The sequence below is a fragment of the Poecile atricapillus genome, chromosome 2 (assembly GCF_030490865.1).
Source record: "Poecile atricapillus isolate bPoeAtr1 chromosome 2, bPoeAtr1.hap1, whole genome shotgun sequence".
Lineage (NCBI taxonomy): Eukaryota > Metazoa > Chordata > Aves > Passeriformes > Paridae > Poecile > Poecile atricapillus.
In genome coordinates, this window is record NC_081250.1 from 132,696,911 (window position 1) to 132,712,435 (window position 15,525).

At 35.5% G+C, this 15,525-nt stretch overlaps 1 protein-coding gene across 1 annotated transcript in view; it reads left to right on the forward strand.

Annotated features, from left to right (window-relative positions):
- Window positions 1–15,525, forward strand: part of SPAG1 (sperm associated antigen 1) — a 37,665-nt gene that overhangs the window by 6,345 nt on the left and 15,795 nt on the right. The window contains exons 5-12 of the mRNA XM_058833019.1: window positions 941–1,005; window positions 2,923–3,041; window positions 3,518–3,623; window positions 5,855–5,985; window positions 6,605–6,711; window positions 9,150–9,312; window positions 13,220–13,642; window positions 14,032–14,131. Of these exons, the coding sequence (XP_058689002.1) occupies window positions 941–1,005; window positions 2,923–3,041; window positions 3,518–3,623; window positions 5,855–5,985; window positions 6,605–6,711; window positions 9,150–9,312; window positions 13,220–13,642; window positions 14,032–14,131 (1,214 nt within the window). The remainder of the gene's footprint in view (window positions 1–940; window positions 1,006–2,922; window positions 3,042–3,517; window positions 3,624–5,854; window positions 5,986–6,604; window positions 6,712–9,149; window positions 9,313–13,219; window positions 13,643–14,031; window positions 14,132–15,525) is intronic.

A 15,525-nucleotide genomic window follows, 5' to 3' on the forward strand; every position in this document is an offset into this window, starting at 1 on the left:
GTAAATATGCAACTCTACAAAGAATTACACTGGTCTAACTCAGTGAATGCTGGATTGCAAGGTAAGAGGAGGACTGAATGACCAGGACAGGATAGATGGGAATATTTTGAACTGGCTGTTCCACTGTGAAATACCTGTTTGGAACCACACCTTGCTATTAAGTATTTTGAAGTCAATAAGCAGGGAGGGGCATAGAAGAAGTATAGTCTCATCACAGAGGTAGAAGAGATGCCAAAGGTGACAGCTAGGGAAGTAGAGTCCATTAGTGTAGGAGATGGGTTGAGATACAAGGCAGCCAAATCTGATTGTCAGAACTGATTGTTGCAGGAAGGTCCTCAAGATACATTTTAGGTAAGGCAAGCTTCAATGGTGAAGCTTGTCTAAAATCTAAAATGAATATAAATAGTCTTGGAAATGGCTTTAGTAAAGGGAAAAATGGTGAAAGTAAGTCCAGACATTACTTTGAAGTAATTTATTTGCAGATTTGTTGGGAGTGTTCCAGGGACTACCAAAATCTGTGCATTGGGTTCTCTTGGGAAAGGGAAGCCTAAAACCAGGTTACTGATTCAATTTCTTTGTCAAACACCTCATCACAAGGATGGGTTTTCCAATGACTGAGTTCTTCCTTGCTGTGTTGAAAGGATGTTAGGGAAGATGGCATCACAAGATACTAATTAGAAAGTTTCACTCAGTGCCTCTGTGATGTGACAAGACAGTGGACAAAAAGTGTGAGACACGGGAGCTCCTCAAATTGCAATGATATATGAAATGCATCAAGATTTTCTTTAAGATGAATTACATTTTCAAGACTGAGCTGAGAATAGTCATGAGTAGTGTGGTTGCTAGGAAAATATGTACCGCAGAAACAAACCAAAAAAAACCACTGTGAATTCCACTGCAACAAATTGTCTTACAAGATGACTGTTTGTTTCTCTTTTAGAACAAAAAATTGCAAAACAAACGAAGCAAGAAAAACATACCACGGGATTATAGTGAATGGGACAAGTATGTTAAATCCCTTATATTTCAATTTTTAATAAATCTCACTTATCTGTTTAAATACACTATTGATGTATACATCATGATGTATATGATGACATAGCATTAAGGTCAGCATTTTAGGGAACTGTAACACTGATGAAACTTTGGTTTTTCTTAATAAATATTCTGCTAAAATGCAAATGGCACACTGGGTTACTAACAGCTGAGAACGAGTTAGTCTATACTTTTGTACAAGCTGTGTGAAATAGTAAATCAGCAGAAAAATAAATAAAAATTGCTTAATTGATGAGATTTTTAAAAGCTGCTCTAGGGTTATTTAACCTGGACTTATAAACATGGACTTCTCTATAGCTAAAGTCACAATTCTATGTTGAAAACAAAACTGATGAATACTTACTCCTGCACTGAACCCCACTAACCTCAAAGAATGAGCTTCAGGCAGATGCATCTGTTTACTCAAATGCAATTACACTTAATAGAGATTTAGACAGTAACTATTTTAGAATGGCTGGACCTCTGATACAAAGACACTCCACATCCTATAATGGTGGCACATCAACCTCCCAAGTTACGTGACAGGTTGATGCCCAAATTGTTGAACACAGAAAGCAAAAAGCACATACTTGTGTTGTACATAGTAGAAGCTTTTCTGTAGTTCCTGAAATCTGGAATATAATGCTGTAGAATCAGAGTGAAGAGGCACAAATTTCCTGTGCAGTAGATGGGGATATTTTGGGGTTTGGGTAATGAAACTATACCCCAAAGCCCCATCAAAAACCCTGTTCTGCATAAGTTTTGCATATTAGTTATTTTCACTCATTTATCTTTCAGAACTTGGTGCCTTCCTGCTTAAATGTGGACAAAGAAAACAGATTATAAAAATAATCTTATATAAAAATAATATTAGCAGAATATAAAAATAATTTCTGCAACAATTTATTCTTTTATTAATTTATTCTTTACTCTTGCTACTGTATCTTTCCAAATTAATGGTAGAGATTTTGTTTACACATCCATGTACACAATCTTTAAGTATTTTAGCATGCTGATAATAGTACAGGTTGTGAATTTTCCCATGAAACACTTAATTTATTTTGGATTATGAGTACACTGCAACAGAGTTGTTTGAAAGACATTTTCCAATTTAAAGCCTATCATGGTTTTAAAATGTTTTGAGGATAATTTCAAAACTTTCAAATAATTGTTTAGGCAATTTCTAAACAAAATGTTTAGAAAAAAATGTTTCACTTCTTATTTTAAAAACATTTATTTGAAATGTGGTTAATTTATAATAAATAGGTAAAAGTAAGCTAGCAAAAGATCAGATTCAAAATGGAGAACAATTAGCCTTACGTGAAAAGGTTTTGAGTTGAATAATTTTTCAAAATAGTATCTTGATTTCAGAAATAAATTATTCATATAGTCAAGATTATTGTGAAAAGGCTATTTTTCATTGTACCTTACACAGAAAGGCAGCAAGAATAATATTTCTTTATAGCATAGGAATTGATTATTGCTATATTTATTTTACAGTACTACAGCAGCAATATTTCTTGATATACATTTCTAAACACTGTTTTCAAAAGCTGCTTCAGAGTAGCTTTTGAAGTGTTTGAGACTACTTTTCTCAGGTTTACTATATAAATTGCTTTGAAGCTATTTCTTAGTTATTTTGGCTGAGGTTAATAGGGATGTTTGGTAGGGCTGGGATGAAGCCTGAAGATACTGTTTCTTAAATTGTACCTGCCTTTTTTGGGGAAGATAGTGAGGAGATAGGCAGAGATTTTTCTTGGTCACCAATAACTGAACACAGCTTTATCTCTTTTCCTTTGGTTTATAATGAAAATACAGTATGACTTTCTATCAGCTGAGGAGTCTTGCTATGCAGCATTATTGAATTTGTCATTCTACTAATTAAAGGTTTGATGTGGAAAAGGAATGTTCTAAAATTGATGAAGACTGTGAAGAAAGTAACTCAAAAGCAAGATTCTTCAGCAGGCCAAGTCTAGCTGCAATTGAAAAGAAAATCGACACAACTGGTAATGTTTTAGAAACATAATTTTTCTTCAGTTGTAATACTGTGTTGTGGAGTATGAATACTAATTAAGAAAGTGAATCGTAGAGTTAAAGTGCCTTTATTTTTCAGCCCCTAGAGATGCTAAACGTTCTTATATCATCAAGTGAGCTTGAAGCCATGTTTGAAAAAAATTTAGTCTTGCTTAATAAACAGTAAGAATGTTTATTTTTAGTTGGGAGCACTAGGTAAAGAAGTAAAGCATAATCTGGTATTATAAATAAATGGTAGAGGTTAGCTAACTGCTCTTTTCTTGCATGCTGAATTGTATGCCTATGAGAAGAGTTTAGTATTTTATTACAAAAGATAAAATACAAATTTGTCTTTTAGTAAGCCATGTGCTTTAAAAAAAATGCAGACTATGAGATTCAAAGTATTTTATCTGACTGTTGTGGTTACATCTGTGCAAGTTGCTAGTTGTGTAGAAATATTTTTTGCTAGGAATGACAAAGAGAGAGAAAATTTTTATTGCTACTCGTGAAAAAGAAAAGGGCAATGAAGCCTTTGCCACTGGCGATTATGTGGAAGCAGTGACATATTACACTCGGTGAGTAAATACTATTGTGTTCTTTTATTTTAATGACTCTTACTTGTGAATGCTGTTTTTTATTGAATTAATTGAATGTAATAATTGAAACAACTTCTTATTGAAGCAACTATTGACAATTTAGATTATTTTCAAAAGGGCAGAAAGATTTAACAGAAGAATATTTAAAGCACTGATCCATCCTGATATTAATTTTTATTTATCAGACGAGAAGGGGCTAGATAGTGATGGAATGCAATCTGCAGGTGTCACAAACTTCCTCAGATTTTTTTAAACCATTGAGATTCAAGGACATATTTACAAAAATAAAAGGATCGTCAGAGTGTTGAGAAATTAAATAATTACAAGTATAGTCTAACTGTGCTTTGAAATATTCAGGACTTAAAAAAACCCAGAAATCAGAAGTGTCAAAGTTGTCATTTAGAAATTTAGGGTACATAGGAATCTTGGGGTATTAATTACCAGTGATAAGGGAGTGTAATGATATGACACTAGTGTGGGATGAAATGTGAAGATAATTAATGAGCTATGATATTATATTGGATAACCTTGAATAAAAGTATGAGAAGGTTAATGCATTTGTAGTCAGTGCAGATAAGTGTGGAGAAAATAATGAATAGAAATAGTGTGGAACAGCAATAAAATAAATATTTAACATATTTATGTTTAGGAAGTATCATTCATATGGTCACTGAAGGAGGCAGGGTTTTGTAGAGCAGCTTATGAAATTTTATCTGAAGGTTGCTGATATAGACAGATGTATATATATGTGTGTGTGTGTGTGTGTGCACACTTGTAATGATATTTATAGAGCACGGGCTGCTTAACTGAGGCATTTGATGTCTGATGGGTTTTTCTTGTTTTTCATGACTTGCAGCCTTAAAACCTTTCTCGTTTTCTTTGGGTTTTTTACACAGACATAAACAAAGTTTATAGCTGTATTTCATATACCATAAATAAAATACAAATAGTAATATAAAAATAAGTAAAAACGTCTGCTTTTGGAACTAATTACTAATTTTGGTACTAATTACTAAGGATAGGCAGAATCCTTTTTAATGGAGTTTTTCCATTTTTGATGTCCATGGGGCATTGTATGCCTTCTGAAATGTATGATAGTGACACCATGCTGTTCTAACTGGTCACTTTTCTAATTCTATCTGAAATGTATTTTCTTAGAGTTAGAAATATTAAAGTAAAATATTTTGGAGTGAATTGTTAATAACCTAAAGGGATCATCTATGACAAAAATGGAAAATGTAGAATCTGACCTCTTATTCTTACCCATTGGCTTTCTTGACTGGCTTGTCAGTCTCTTGCCTGTTCCTCTTGTGTGAAGACAAACCTTCACGCATTGAATCACTGTTTACACTAGAATGGATCTCCTCTTTTTCCTCACCCTCCTACCCTTTCTAAAGAGCATGCACAGATTATCCCACCAGATCTGTTATCCCACTGGGATCATAGCTGCATAGAGCTTTTATTCTTTTTTTTTTTTTTTTTTCCCCATGCGCTATGCATTTGAAATTGTTCTCCAACCAAGTTTTCTTTTTTTTCCACAAGGAAGGTGTGAGTCTATTGCAATGTGTTGTCCCCCTGCCACTTCTATTGCTACTCTTCCCAGTGAACACAGTTTAGTTTTCCTTGCAACATTATTAGCAAGATTGTTGGCAAAGATTCCTTTACACCATTTTGTTATGTGCATCCCAGCTGTCCTTATTCCTCAGAGATGATTCTGTTGTTACAGAAGCTAAAGCCCTATCTACAATATCACCCTGCAGCCAGACATTGACCTGGACAATTCATCCACTGCTACCTGAGTCTTTCCATTTTACAAGCAAGATCAAGAAGAATCCCATGTGTTCTCCCCCACCACCATATTTTCCATCATAATCCCCAGAGCTGTGTAGTTACTCTTCATCTTTCAAAGGTTTCATTTGGCAGTTTTGTTGGAGTCTACATGGATGGCAGGAGGAGGTAGCAGTCTAAGTTACAGACAAACCTCTGCAACATCTCAGGTCTAAGTCCTGGCAAGCAAGAGGCCTCTGAAGACAGTAAATCTTCTTGGTGGATGGTTGACTGTGGTCTCACAGGAGGGAGTCCCTAAGCACTGCTGTGGTTAGAATACCAGTATTAATATTTCTGTAGTACTGTTTTCAGCTTACAGTAGTGAAGTGTTTCTAGATTCAGGTTTTCTAGCTCCGACATGATCAATCTTCCCTTTCCTTTAGGAGTATATCAGTAATACCGACTGCAGCTGTGTATAATAACAAAGCTCAAGCAGAAATCAAACTTCAGGACTGGGACAGTGCTTTGCAGGATTGTGAGAAGGTTCTAGATATGGAACCTGGCAACATAAAAGGTAAAGTAGAAAATAAAATGTCAATGTATTATTTTACCTCTAGCAAATAAAATGGTACATGTTGTTAGCTGATTTAATTGAGCTGTAGATGAGGTCTAAGTACAAATAAGGAAACAGCATGGCTTCCCAAAGCAGTTTTAATGGTTCTTTGGCGGTTAGTGAAGTTTTGTGCAGGTCATCCTGTTGATTTGTAATGGGAATTCATACATGGCAGCATGCTTTTCATATGATAACTATAAGCCCTCTTGTATTTGTGCAGTGTTTCCATAATACCCACACTGAATTATAAATTAATTTAAAAGTGACATGAAGACAATCAAAATTGTTGGTTTATTCCTTTCTGAAGTCAAGGACTTGAATGTAGCTAACTGTATTTGCATGGGTGGAGAGGGAAAATTTGGAAACTATTACAAGGTGCTTCACAATTCATGATTGCTGCCTCAAAAGACGTCACATGAAATCGCATCATTAAAAATCATCAAGAAAACAGTTGTTACTAATATAGAAGTGCAGAATTTTTAAAACTGTTTAACTGCACTTAACGTATCTAGAAAAAACAGTGTATTTTAATTTGCTTTATCCTTTAAATACATAAATAATATACTTCATTCTTTTGTAGCTTTGATGCGTCGTGCCACTGTACACATGCATCTGCAGAATTACCAGACAGCTATAGAGGATCTGAATAAAGTGCTGTCTGTTGAACCAGAAAACTCTATGGCTAAGGTAAAGATCAGTGAGTTGAATATGGCTGGAGGGAGGTTGTATGCAGTTGTAGCATAAAGTGAGTACAGTTCAGGTTGTTTGATTGTTGTGAGTTTTGAGGACACACTTGATCTGCTGTGCCATTGATCAGCATCCCAAGACCACATGTTGTGGAAATCAGGTACTTGAATGGGGCCAGATCTTCTGTTTAGGACTTGATTGTGAGGAAACTCTTCTCTATTAATGTAATTTAGGTGCCCAAAACATTTTCTGCTGAACATGCTTTGCAGTATTAGTGTCTTGCTGATCAAAGATATTTGGAAATTTCTATTGAAAAGATGCACTGAGATGGGTGCATTTAAGTTTGAGTGCATAATGAGAAGAAAAATTCAACAGAGATGCCAAGCGTTTGTTGTTATAATGGTAAAGTTAACCCAAAAGGAGAATAGCTGGATTCTGTCCTTGTTTCAGTGTGGTTATAAGTCTTCATTTCTCATCTCCAGGGTAGAATGAAAAAGCTTTCATACCTTCCAATAAATCTGGACCCTTCATAAGCAATTTTAACCATAACCAGGTGCTTTCTTTGAAAATCAAGGAGAGGATGTGGTCCTTGCACTACTATTACTTCGGCTGTTTAGGAGAGGATTGGTTTGTGTCCCTTCATTGGTATCTTAGGGATGCTTTGCAGATTAGAACAGTCCTTGCATTTGGACTCTATGTGTCCTGAGAATCTTAAGTAATGGGCAGTTTTGATAATAAACTGCTTGTTATATGTTAATTATGAGGCCATCATGCTACTACCCTCACAATGTTTTTACATATGACTTCTGGATGCTGTGCAATTGTCCCAGCTTCTGACTTCTGTCTAGCTCTTGTTGGTGGTATATCGTAAGCTGCTAGCAGCTTGCTCATTGCTGCTTCTTTCCATGGAGTTATTACTATTGCTTGAACCAGAGAAAGTGGTACAAGCTTCTTGTGTCAAATTCACCACATACAGCATTTATCCCTTTTAGGGTGTTCCTGGAGCTAAGTTCCTGTCCAGAATATTTCTTGAGTTTCGTATCAACCAAGGAATCATATGTTTCTAGATTTGAATTGTTAAAGAGATTTTAGTCTTTTTCTTTTCTGTTTACAAGACTGAATAACAAAATAACTTGTGAGTCTGTGATGACAAGTCTACAACAGTCTTTGTAAAAAGATGTATCAAATGGGCTGTGCTAACACTTCTTATAATACTAGACATAGATAATCACTCATTTTGATTACACTCTTCCATTACTTGCTTTGATGAGCAGTGCACTTGTAGCTGAAAGCAGATGTCTTTACTTTGTTCTTATCCATGCCAGCTATTATGCCTTGGCTGGCACATCGAGAAATGACAAGTGCTTGGCAGGGCATTTTTTCAAGTTTCTCATTGCTTGGAGGATCCTCAAAACCCTCTATAGCTAAATATGAATGCATGGAACATATACAGAGTGCACGTTTATATCTAGAATCATTAATACAAAACTGAATTAGTTGTCAGTAACTGGAATTCTTCAAGATAGTTTGTCCGTGTGAATCTTTGCTTGATCTTGTTCTTATCTTTTTTCTTGAGGCAGGAAGTACTGAGATAGCACTTTCTTGTACAGCATTGAGTTGCAATCAAAGTACCACATAGTGCTGGGTGTGTCTTACTCTGCTCTGACAATGTAAAGTGATTTAGTGGTTTATGGGTTACAGCGATAGTGCTGGGTTAACAGTTGGACATGATCTTAAAGGTCTCTTCCAACCTTGATGATTCCAAGTGCAGTTAAAGGGAGTTTTTTGAGTAATGGAAAAGTGTTATGGAATGAGAAGCTGTTTGATCATCTGATTGCAGTTCTTATGTAAGGAGAAAACCTTATCATTATTCAACAGTGTCTTTCTGCTATACTGTTAAGAGACTGTTGTCTCTTGGTTCTAGTCCTCTCAGTTGCATTTCTCCATCAGATGTCCACCTGACATCAGATTCTCCATAGCATAAATTTTGATTTTGATTTTAGGCTTTTTTTTGAGATTCTCTAGAGAACCTAGTGTTTTACACATCTCTTCTTAGTAGACCATGCCAGATCTCACAATCATAAATCTACTTTTTTTCCTTTGAATTTCCTTTGAATTTAGTTTGTTTTTTTTGATAAGAAGTGCATTCAAGAAAAGTATTTATTTATTTATGTGATATTTTCACATAAAGATGTAAAGATATCTTGTGTCTTTATCTTGTGAGAGTGACAGAAATTGACTATTAATTGTGGTTTGATGCTGACTCTTGGAAAATTCACATTTATTTGCAATCTTTTTATATTGGCAATATTTATCTTGATAATTCTTCAGGATCTTACATGGATTATTTAACAGAATGTATTTGCTGTACATAAATTGTCATTTATATACATAATAAAAAAGACTTATGCTATTGCTGGCTCTTTTCTCTATTGTAGAAAAGTCTGATAGAGATTGAAGAGAAACTGAAAGGTTTAAACCCTGTATCTGGGCCTCCGGGCAAAGGAAAAAAAATACTTATTCAAGAGATAGAAGATTCAGAAAGTGGTGAAGGAAGAGGGGAAAATGCAGAAGAATGTGAAAGACGTGATGGAGATAAAAGTAATGTCTTATCATTTCCTGTTTTATTTTAACCTAAGGAACAAATCACTGTTTTTGAGATTGTAATTTTTATTCACACAATTCATCAATGTTTTCTTGCAAAGAATTTTGCCTGTTCGAGGACTAAACTTACATTGAATACTTAAAAGTAGATCTGGGTGTGAAATCTAGAATCCAGTTTTATTACACATCTTTCTAGAATGGGCATAACAGAGACAAATGGAAAATATTTCTATAAATTACCTACTTCCCTGTGCCCTGTGTAATTTTACACCTGTCCTTTGATGTGGACACAGTTAAAAATTTGTTCTGGTGAGGGAACATTTTGTGTTCCTGAGATCTTTCTGTCGCACAGCTTTCCTGCCTTCCCATCAGCACATTTTTATTCTGCATTTTTCTTGCATCAAAGGGTGTAAAATGATCAAGTATAATTTGTCAACATCAGTAATTTTTATTGTTTGTTTTGGAAACTATCATTCTTTTTTTTTTTTGGTTGTTTTTTTAATTGTAAGAGCCCATCTCAGTGCTCTGGATGTTTATATTAGAGGTAAACAACATGTAATTCTTGTACTGGATGTAGTTTACAAGCAGTTGAAGTGTGTCTCCCGTTCCTGGATTAGTGTGTGATTAACTGCTAGGCTCTTGGGATGAAGCCACTGGCTTCAGAATCCATGGCTTGCAGGAGGAGGTGAGGCAGCAGGGGCTAGGAAGGCTTGTGTTAGCTGGTTGCTTTTAGATTCAGCTGCATTGCTGGCCTCTAGCCTGCAACAGAGTAACATCCCTAGGCTGGTTTCACCCTTCTCCTTTGTGTTAGTTATGTTGGTTCTTTAAGGTATTGTGGCATGACAGCTGTGACTTTTATGTTTTCTGTGTTTTATCTTGAAACTAAATCAGTCCGTGGGTTTTGCAGCTTAATCATGACTGTTGGACTGTACATGTGTGATATAATAATGTATTACTGGCACACAAGACTAGGGAAAGTACATTTCTCCACATCAGCTGGTGTCTACCAAATCTCCTGAGCTAAAACCCTGGAAGAGAGGGTGCATCATGTCCCTAGCCTTAAATGTCTGTTCATTTGGGGTTGTTTTCTATTGTGAGCATTCAGATGGCTATGTGCCTTCTAGCTCCATAGGAAGACTTCCATTCTGTTGATGAAAGGTTAGGCCTTTAAACACAAGGAAGATCGTTAACTGGCGCCAATGGCATATGTGTTTGTGATATGCATAAGTATTTCTGAGATATAAGTGGCAAGCATTTTCATAGATTACCCTGTATTTTCTTGTACAACTGGAAACAAATATGAATTCAATTCAGTTAATGAATAAAAATGTTCTGTGAATCTAACAGCAATAAGTAGATTAAACATCTAGTCCTGTAATCACAGGCAGTCCTGTAGTCCATGTAGTCCAGTCATGTAGTCACATTTATTTCACATTCTAGTTGGTAAGCCTGATGCATTCCTACTAAACTTACAATTTAGAGATTGGAAAAAAGAAAATAAAAATATTTTTTGTTTTCTTTAGGGCTGAAGAGTTGATTTCTGAACTTTGAACAAAACAAAGTCTAAATAGGGTGTAGTCTCTCTTCATCTTCTGTTTAACCAATAGCAAAAGTAAAAAGAGCCCTTTCTGTACAATAGAAATGGAAAATTGATTGCATCCTAGAGACTATAAAACCCAGTATTCAAGCACTGCAAAACCTAAAAATCATGTATGTGCTTGACAAAACACTTGGTATTTTGACATGTTATACCCTCAAGTTTAAAGGTAAATTGATACATTTTAAATAGCCCCTTTTAATTGAGACAAATTTGTTGAGCTGTGTGGTATTTGCTTGATGCATTACAATATTAAATAATATTATATATATATTATATTATTATATAATATTTAACACTCCTCAGACTTAAAATATTCCTGTTAGAGTATTCAGTGGTTTGGGTTTTTTGGGTTTTTTTAATTTTATGATGGTTCTTCCATTCTAAGTTTGTTATTTTAGTAATAACATAAATTAGAATTATTTCTAGTGTGTGTTTGTTGTTGTTCTGGTCAAAATTCTGTCCAGACTTTTCAGTACCTTTCTTCGAATTCTGCTTGGAATTTATAATGTGTCTTGAATTTTTTTCCTTAAGCAAAGTTCAGAATTATTGGTTTGTTTTTTTTTTTAGCACAGAATACTGCTTTTGAGAATACATTTCTCTGTAGAGACCAGTACAGAAACATTGTTTTTAAAGACTTAAACTAAAAGACAGTGAGAATTATATTTGAGAAGTATAGCTGTAAATTTTTTGCATACTGTTTACTCAGACCTGAAATATTTAACCAATTAGTATTACCCAGCAGCTAAACAAGGTAACTATCAGCATTCCTATTGTCAGGGGGACTCCAGACGCTGTAAATGCTTCCTGTTTAATCCAGGACTGGTTCTGTGTACTTCATCTTTAGGAAATTTCCTCCTGTATTCAGGAATTATGCATTATTCACATTAGTACCATTTACATCACATATTATGTATCTGCCTTGCTTTTTTTTTTTTTTTTTTTTTTTTTTTTTTTTTTGTCTCTAGAAGCTGGGATGCTCTTTGACAGTGTTTTGCTTTGTTTTGTAAAAGTTCATCCTATCACCTCTTTGTCTGAAACATTTAAATTTTTTTTGCTGTTTTAATGGCCATAAAATGAAAGTATTTTAGCATGTGTGTTAAGGAAGTTGTTAATATACTGGTGTTTCATTCATCTGCCCAGCAAGCCTTTTTACCACCATTCTCCCTGGCAAATAGACTTGAAACCTTTTTGGTATATTTGGTACCACCAATTGGATGGATGGATGGATGTGTCAAATATAAATAATTTAATTTTTACAAAGAGGTGTGTGTGGGTAGATTTAGCCTGTCGTTGTTCCCACTGTGGAGTATGAACTTATTGTTAAACTTGGTATTTCAAAACAGGGACCTCAGCTAGGTAGATGGCACTAAAGGATCTATTGTTTCTACAAATTTTATGCTTTTCCATCCTGGTCAGTTTGATTTCAGTAACATTTTGTATGTTTAAAAAAAAATTATTGCTTTCATTTTAGAGTTCTTCTGTACTGAGTCAGTGTCAGATGTTTTGTTAAAGTCAATTGAAAGTATCATTCCGATATGTTGGACAGATAAATAGATCAGGTTAAGGGAAGGGGAAGATAGCATATTAATAGTACCAAAAGGCAGAGTTGTTCTGTGACAAGTAGTATCGAGAGTCAGGCTCTGCAGAAATCTTTGAATACTGCGTTGGTAATCTGGTTGGAAATCAGCTGAATATGGAAGATAGAGATTTTATTATCTAACACCCTTTTTCTTATTCTATGATTTTTTTCTGAATAAATTTCTAATAATTAACAGTGAAAGTTGAATAAGCACAAGTATGCATAAAAGGGTTTTTGGCATGTTTAAATGAAATAAATCTTCTTGAGAAGGATTTATAAGCTTTTATCCCGCCTATTCTATATTATATTTGAGGAGAGTTTTGTATAACATTACTGGTTTGATAGTTTGTGATCTAATTTTAACATGCAAGCATTTGATTTGGTCGTGGAAGATCAAAGCGTCCGTGTTGTAATAGGCGGTATTGAAAGCGTTAATTTCAAGGTGTGCGCTGTACCATTCTGACCCCTCAGGACAGGGGTTCCCATGTGCCCAGCAAGGGGAAATGAGGCTTCCTAGTGATCCCTTCTCAATAACAGCTGCAGGTTCCTTGTAAGTAGGGATTTTTCCGTGTCGTTAGCAGTGCTTTCTGAGGCAGATAAGCCCCCCTAGCGCTGGGATGCTGCAGGCTTCGGTCGGTGTCCCCGTGCAGCACCCCCGTGTCGCGGCGGGCCGATAGTTCGCGCTGATGATGCGGCTCTAACCCGGCTCATTAACGCCCTTGCAGCCTCCGCCGCGCCAGCGGCAGCGCGGGCGGCAGCGGGGGAGCCCGCCATGGGCAACGCGCACAGAAAGTCCCACGGCAAAGGCGGCGGCAAGGGGCACGACAGAGACACGCACAAACAGAAGGAGTCCGCCGAGAGCAGAGGAAAAAAAGGCGCGTCGGAGAAGTCAGAAAAGCATTTGTCAGATCATGAAGGCGAAGTTAATGGCTATTTACGCAGTCATGAGAAGAGTGAAAGCGCCGAAGCTGAGGAGCTCTGCAAGTCGCATAGAGGAGGGTCTCAGTCGGCTGGTGGTGGCAGTTCCACTTCTCTTCCTCCTACTGCAGCAAAACTAAAAAGTGAAGGAAACGAGTTATTTAAGAGTGGACAGTTTGGAGAAGCTGTGCTCAAATACTCGGAAGCAATTGAGTGTGTCAGTGGTCTAGGTGAGTGTAATAATACCTTATACTTAAAATGTAGAACTGTTTAGAAGATTTAAAGGAGCTCCGAGTGAACGAATGTAGCCTGCCCCTGGATTTTTGACAGGAGTTGCCATGAGGTAAATCTTTCATCATTTCAGTAGACAGCAATTCATGTGACAGAAAATACAGGAAAATGAGTGAAATAATGTTTTAATTTTCTTGGGGTAGAGCTGTTGGCATTTATTTATGTTTGAATACTTACATATTCTAGGCGGCATGATAAAAGAAAGCTGTTTAGAGCTTTGCAATGTCAGCAGACTGCATCACTGCAGTGCAACTTTGAGTATGCAAATCTTTAATTCTTAAGTGTAATTTCAGGAACACTATTTGATTTTAATTGTAACTTCTTCTAGGAGAACAAAGTCCAGACGATTTAAGTATCTTGTACTCAAACAGAGCAGCATGTTACCTCAAAGAAGGGAACTGCAGTGACTGCATTCAGGATTGTAACAGGTAAATTGAAACTTCCCATGTAGAACAACAACATTCCTGGTGATGATTAAACATTTTAACTGATGTATTGCTAGTGCTGTTTGACTCAGAACAATATCAATAAAGTCTGATTCCCTGTCTAAATGACAGATACCTTTGTTAGATAAACAATCACGTGAAAACTAGGAAAGGAATAACTTTTAACTTACTGTGTAAGGGCAGTTTTTGAGCTTATTGTGTTCACAGAAATGCATAGTGGGATTAAAATTTTTAATATAAAAGCAGGTTTACAGTGGAATTCTGCAGTAGCTTCTACGTAAAACCTTTGTTAAGCCAGATGCTTATCACAGTATTGGAAATTATTTTGAACACATGTATGGTGTACGTGTTTGTGTTCTCTGTTGGTTTGTTGTTTTGGTTTGCGGATTTTTAATATATACTTGACATAGTTATAAGTAGTAATTACAGCTGTTAAGGAATTGAGCTAAAATCCTTTCTGCTTATTGTGGCTTTTAAGGATACAGGAGTTAGAGAAGATCAGACACCTTCAATAACTTCCAAACACTGTGTCCCACTAAATTATTACTGTATTTTTGATGTTTTGGGGTATATAGTGTTTCCATAGATTGAGTTTATAAAGCTGAGACTTAAGGTGCAGAAAAGTATCTTAGAAGAATTAGAAATCATGTAAAGTAATCAGTGGAGTTCAGCAGAACTCTACTGTTAAAAAAAAACCCTCCAAAACTAAAAATACACATGTACCTTTGTATTACAAAATTTATAAATACAAAGGTACAAAACATTTAACTTAATATATATATATATTCTACCTAACAGAATAAGTTCTCTGGAAAAAAATACTCATTAGCAGTATTTTGTTAAAATAGATGCAGGATCATAGACAGCTGGTCAAGAAGGCGTATGTAAGAGCATTTTTCTGTTCAGGAGGTTTGAAGTATGTAAAAATTTAGCTGGAATCAGTAATACAGAGGTTTTAGGTTTTGTATTCTTACCAATTAGAAGCTTTTTATTCTTACCTACCTAATGATAGTGTCCTTAATGTCATGCATATTTCGTGGATGCACAAGGACTCATGATGCTTTGTGATAGAAGTAATACAGAGGTAGAAATAATTTAGAGACTGGGAAGCAGAATTGCAGACCTGCAAACATATGTAAATTATGTGATGTCAAATAAATGTTCAGTAAGCAACACTATAATATATCATATGTAATATGATATATATTGTATAATTATATTATATATATATATATATATACATTATAGATCATCTTCAAATAGGTTACAATTTCAGCGTAAAAAATTACGTAGGATTATATTAGGAGAAACCTTCCCATGAACATTGGAAAGTTTGGCATTACAACAGGTTGCCCAGAGATGCTGGCAGAGATTTC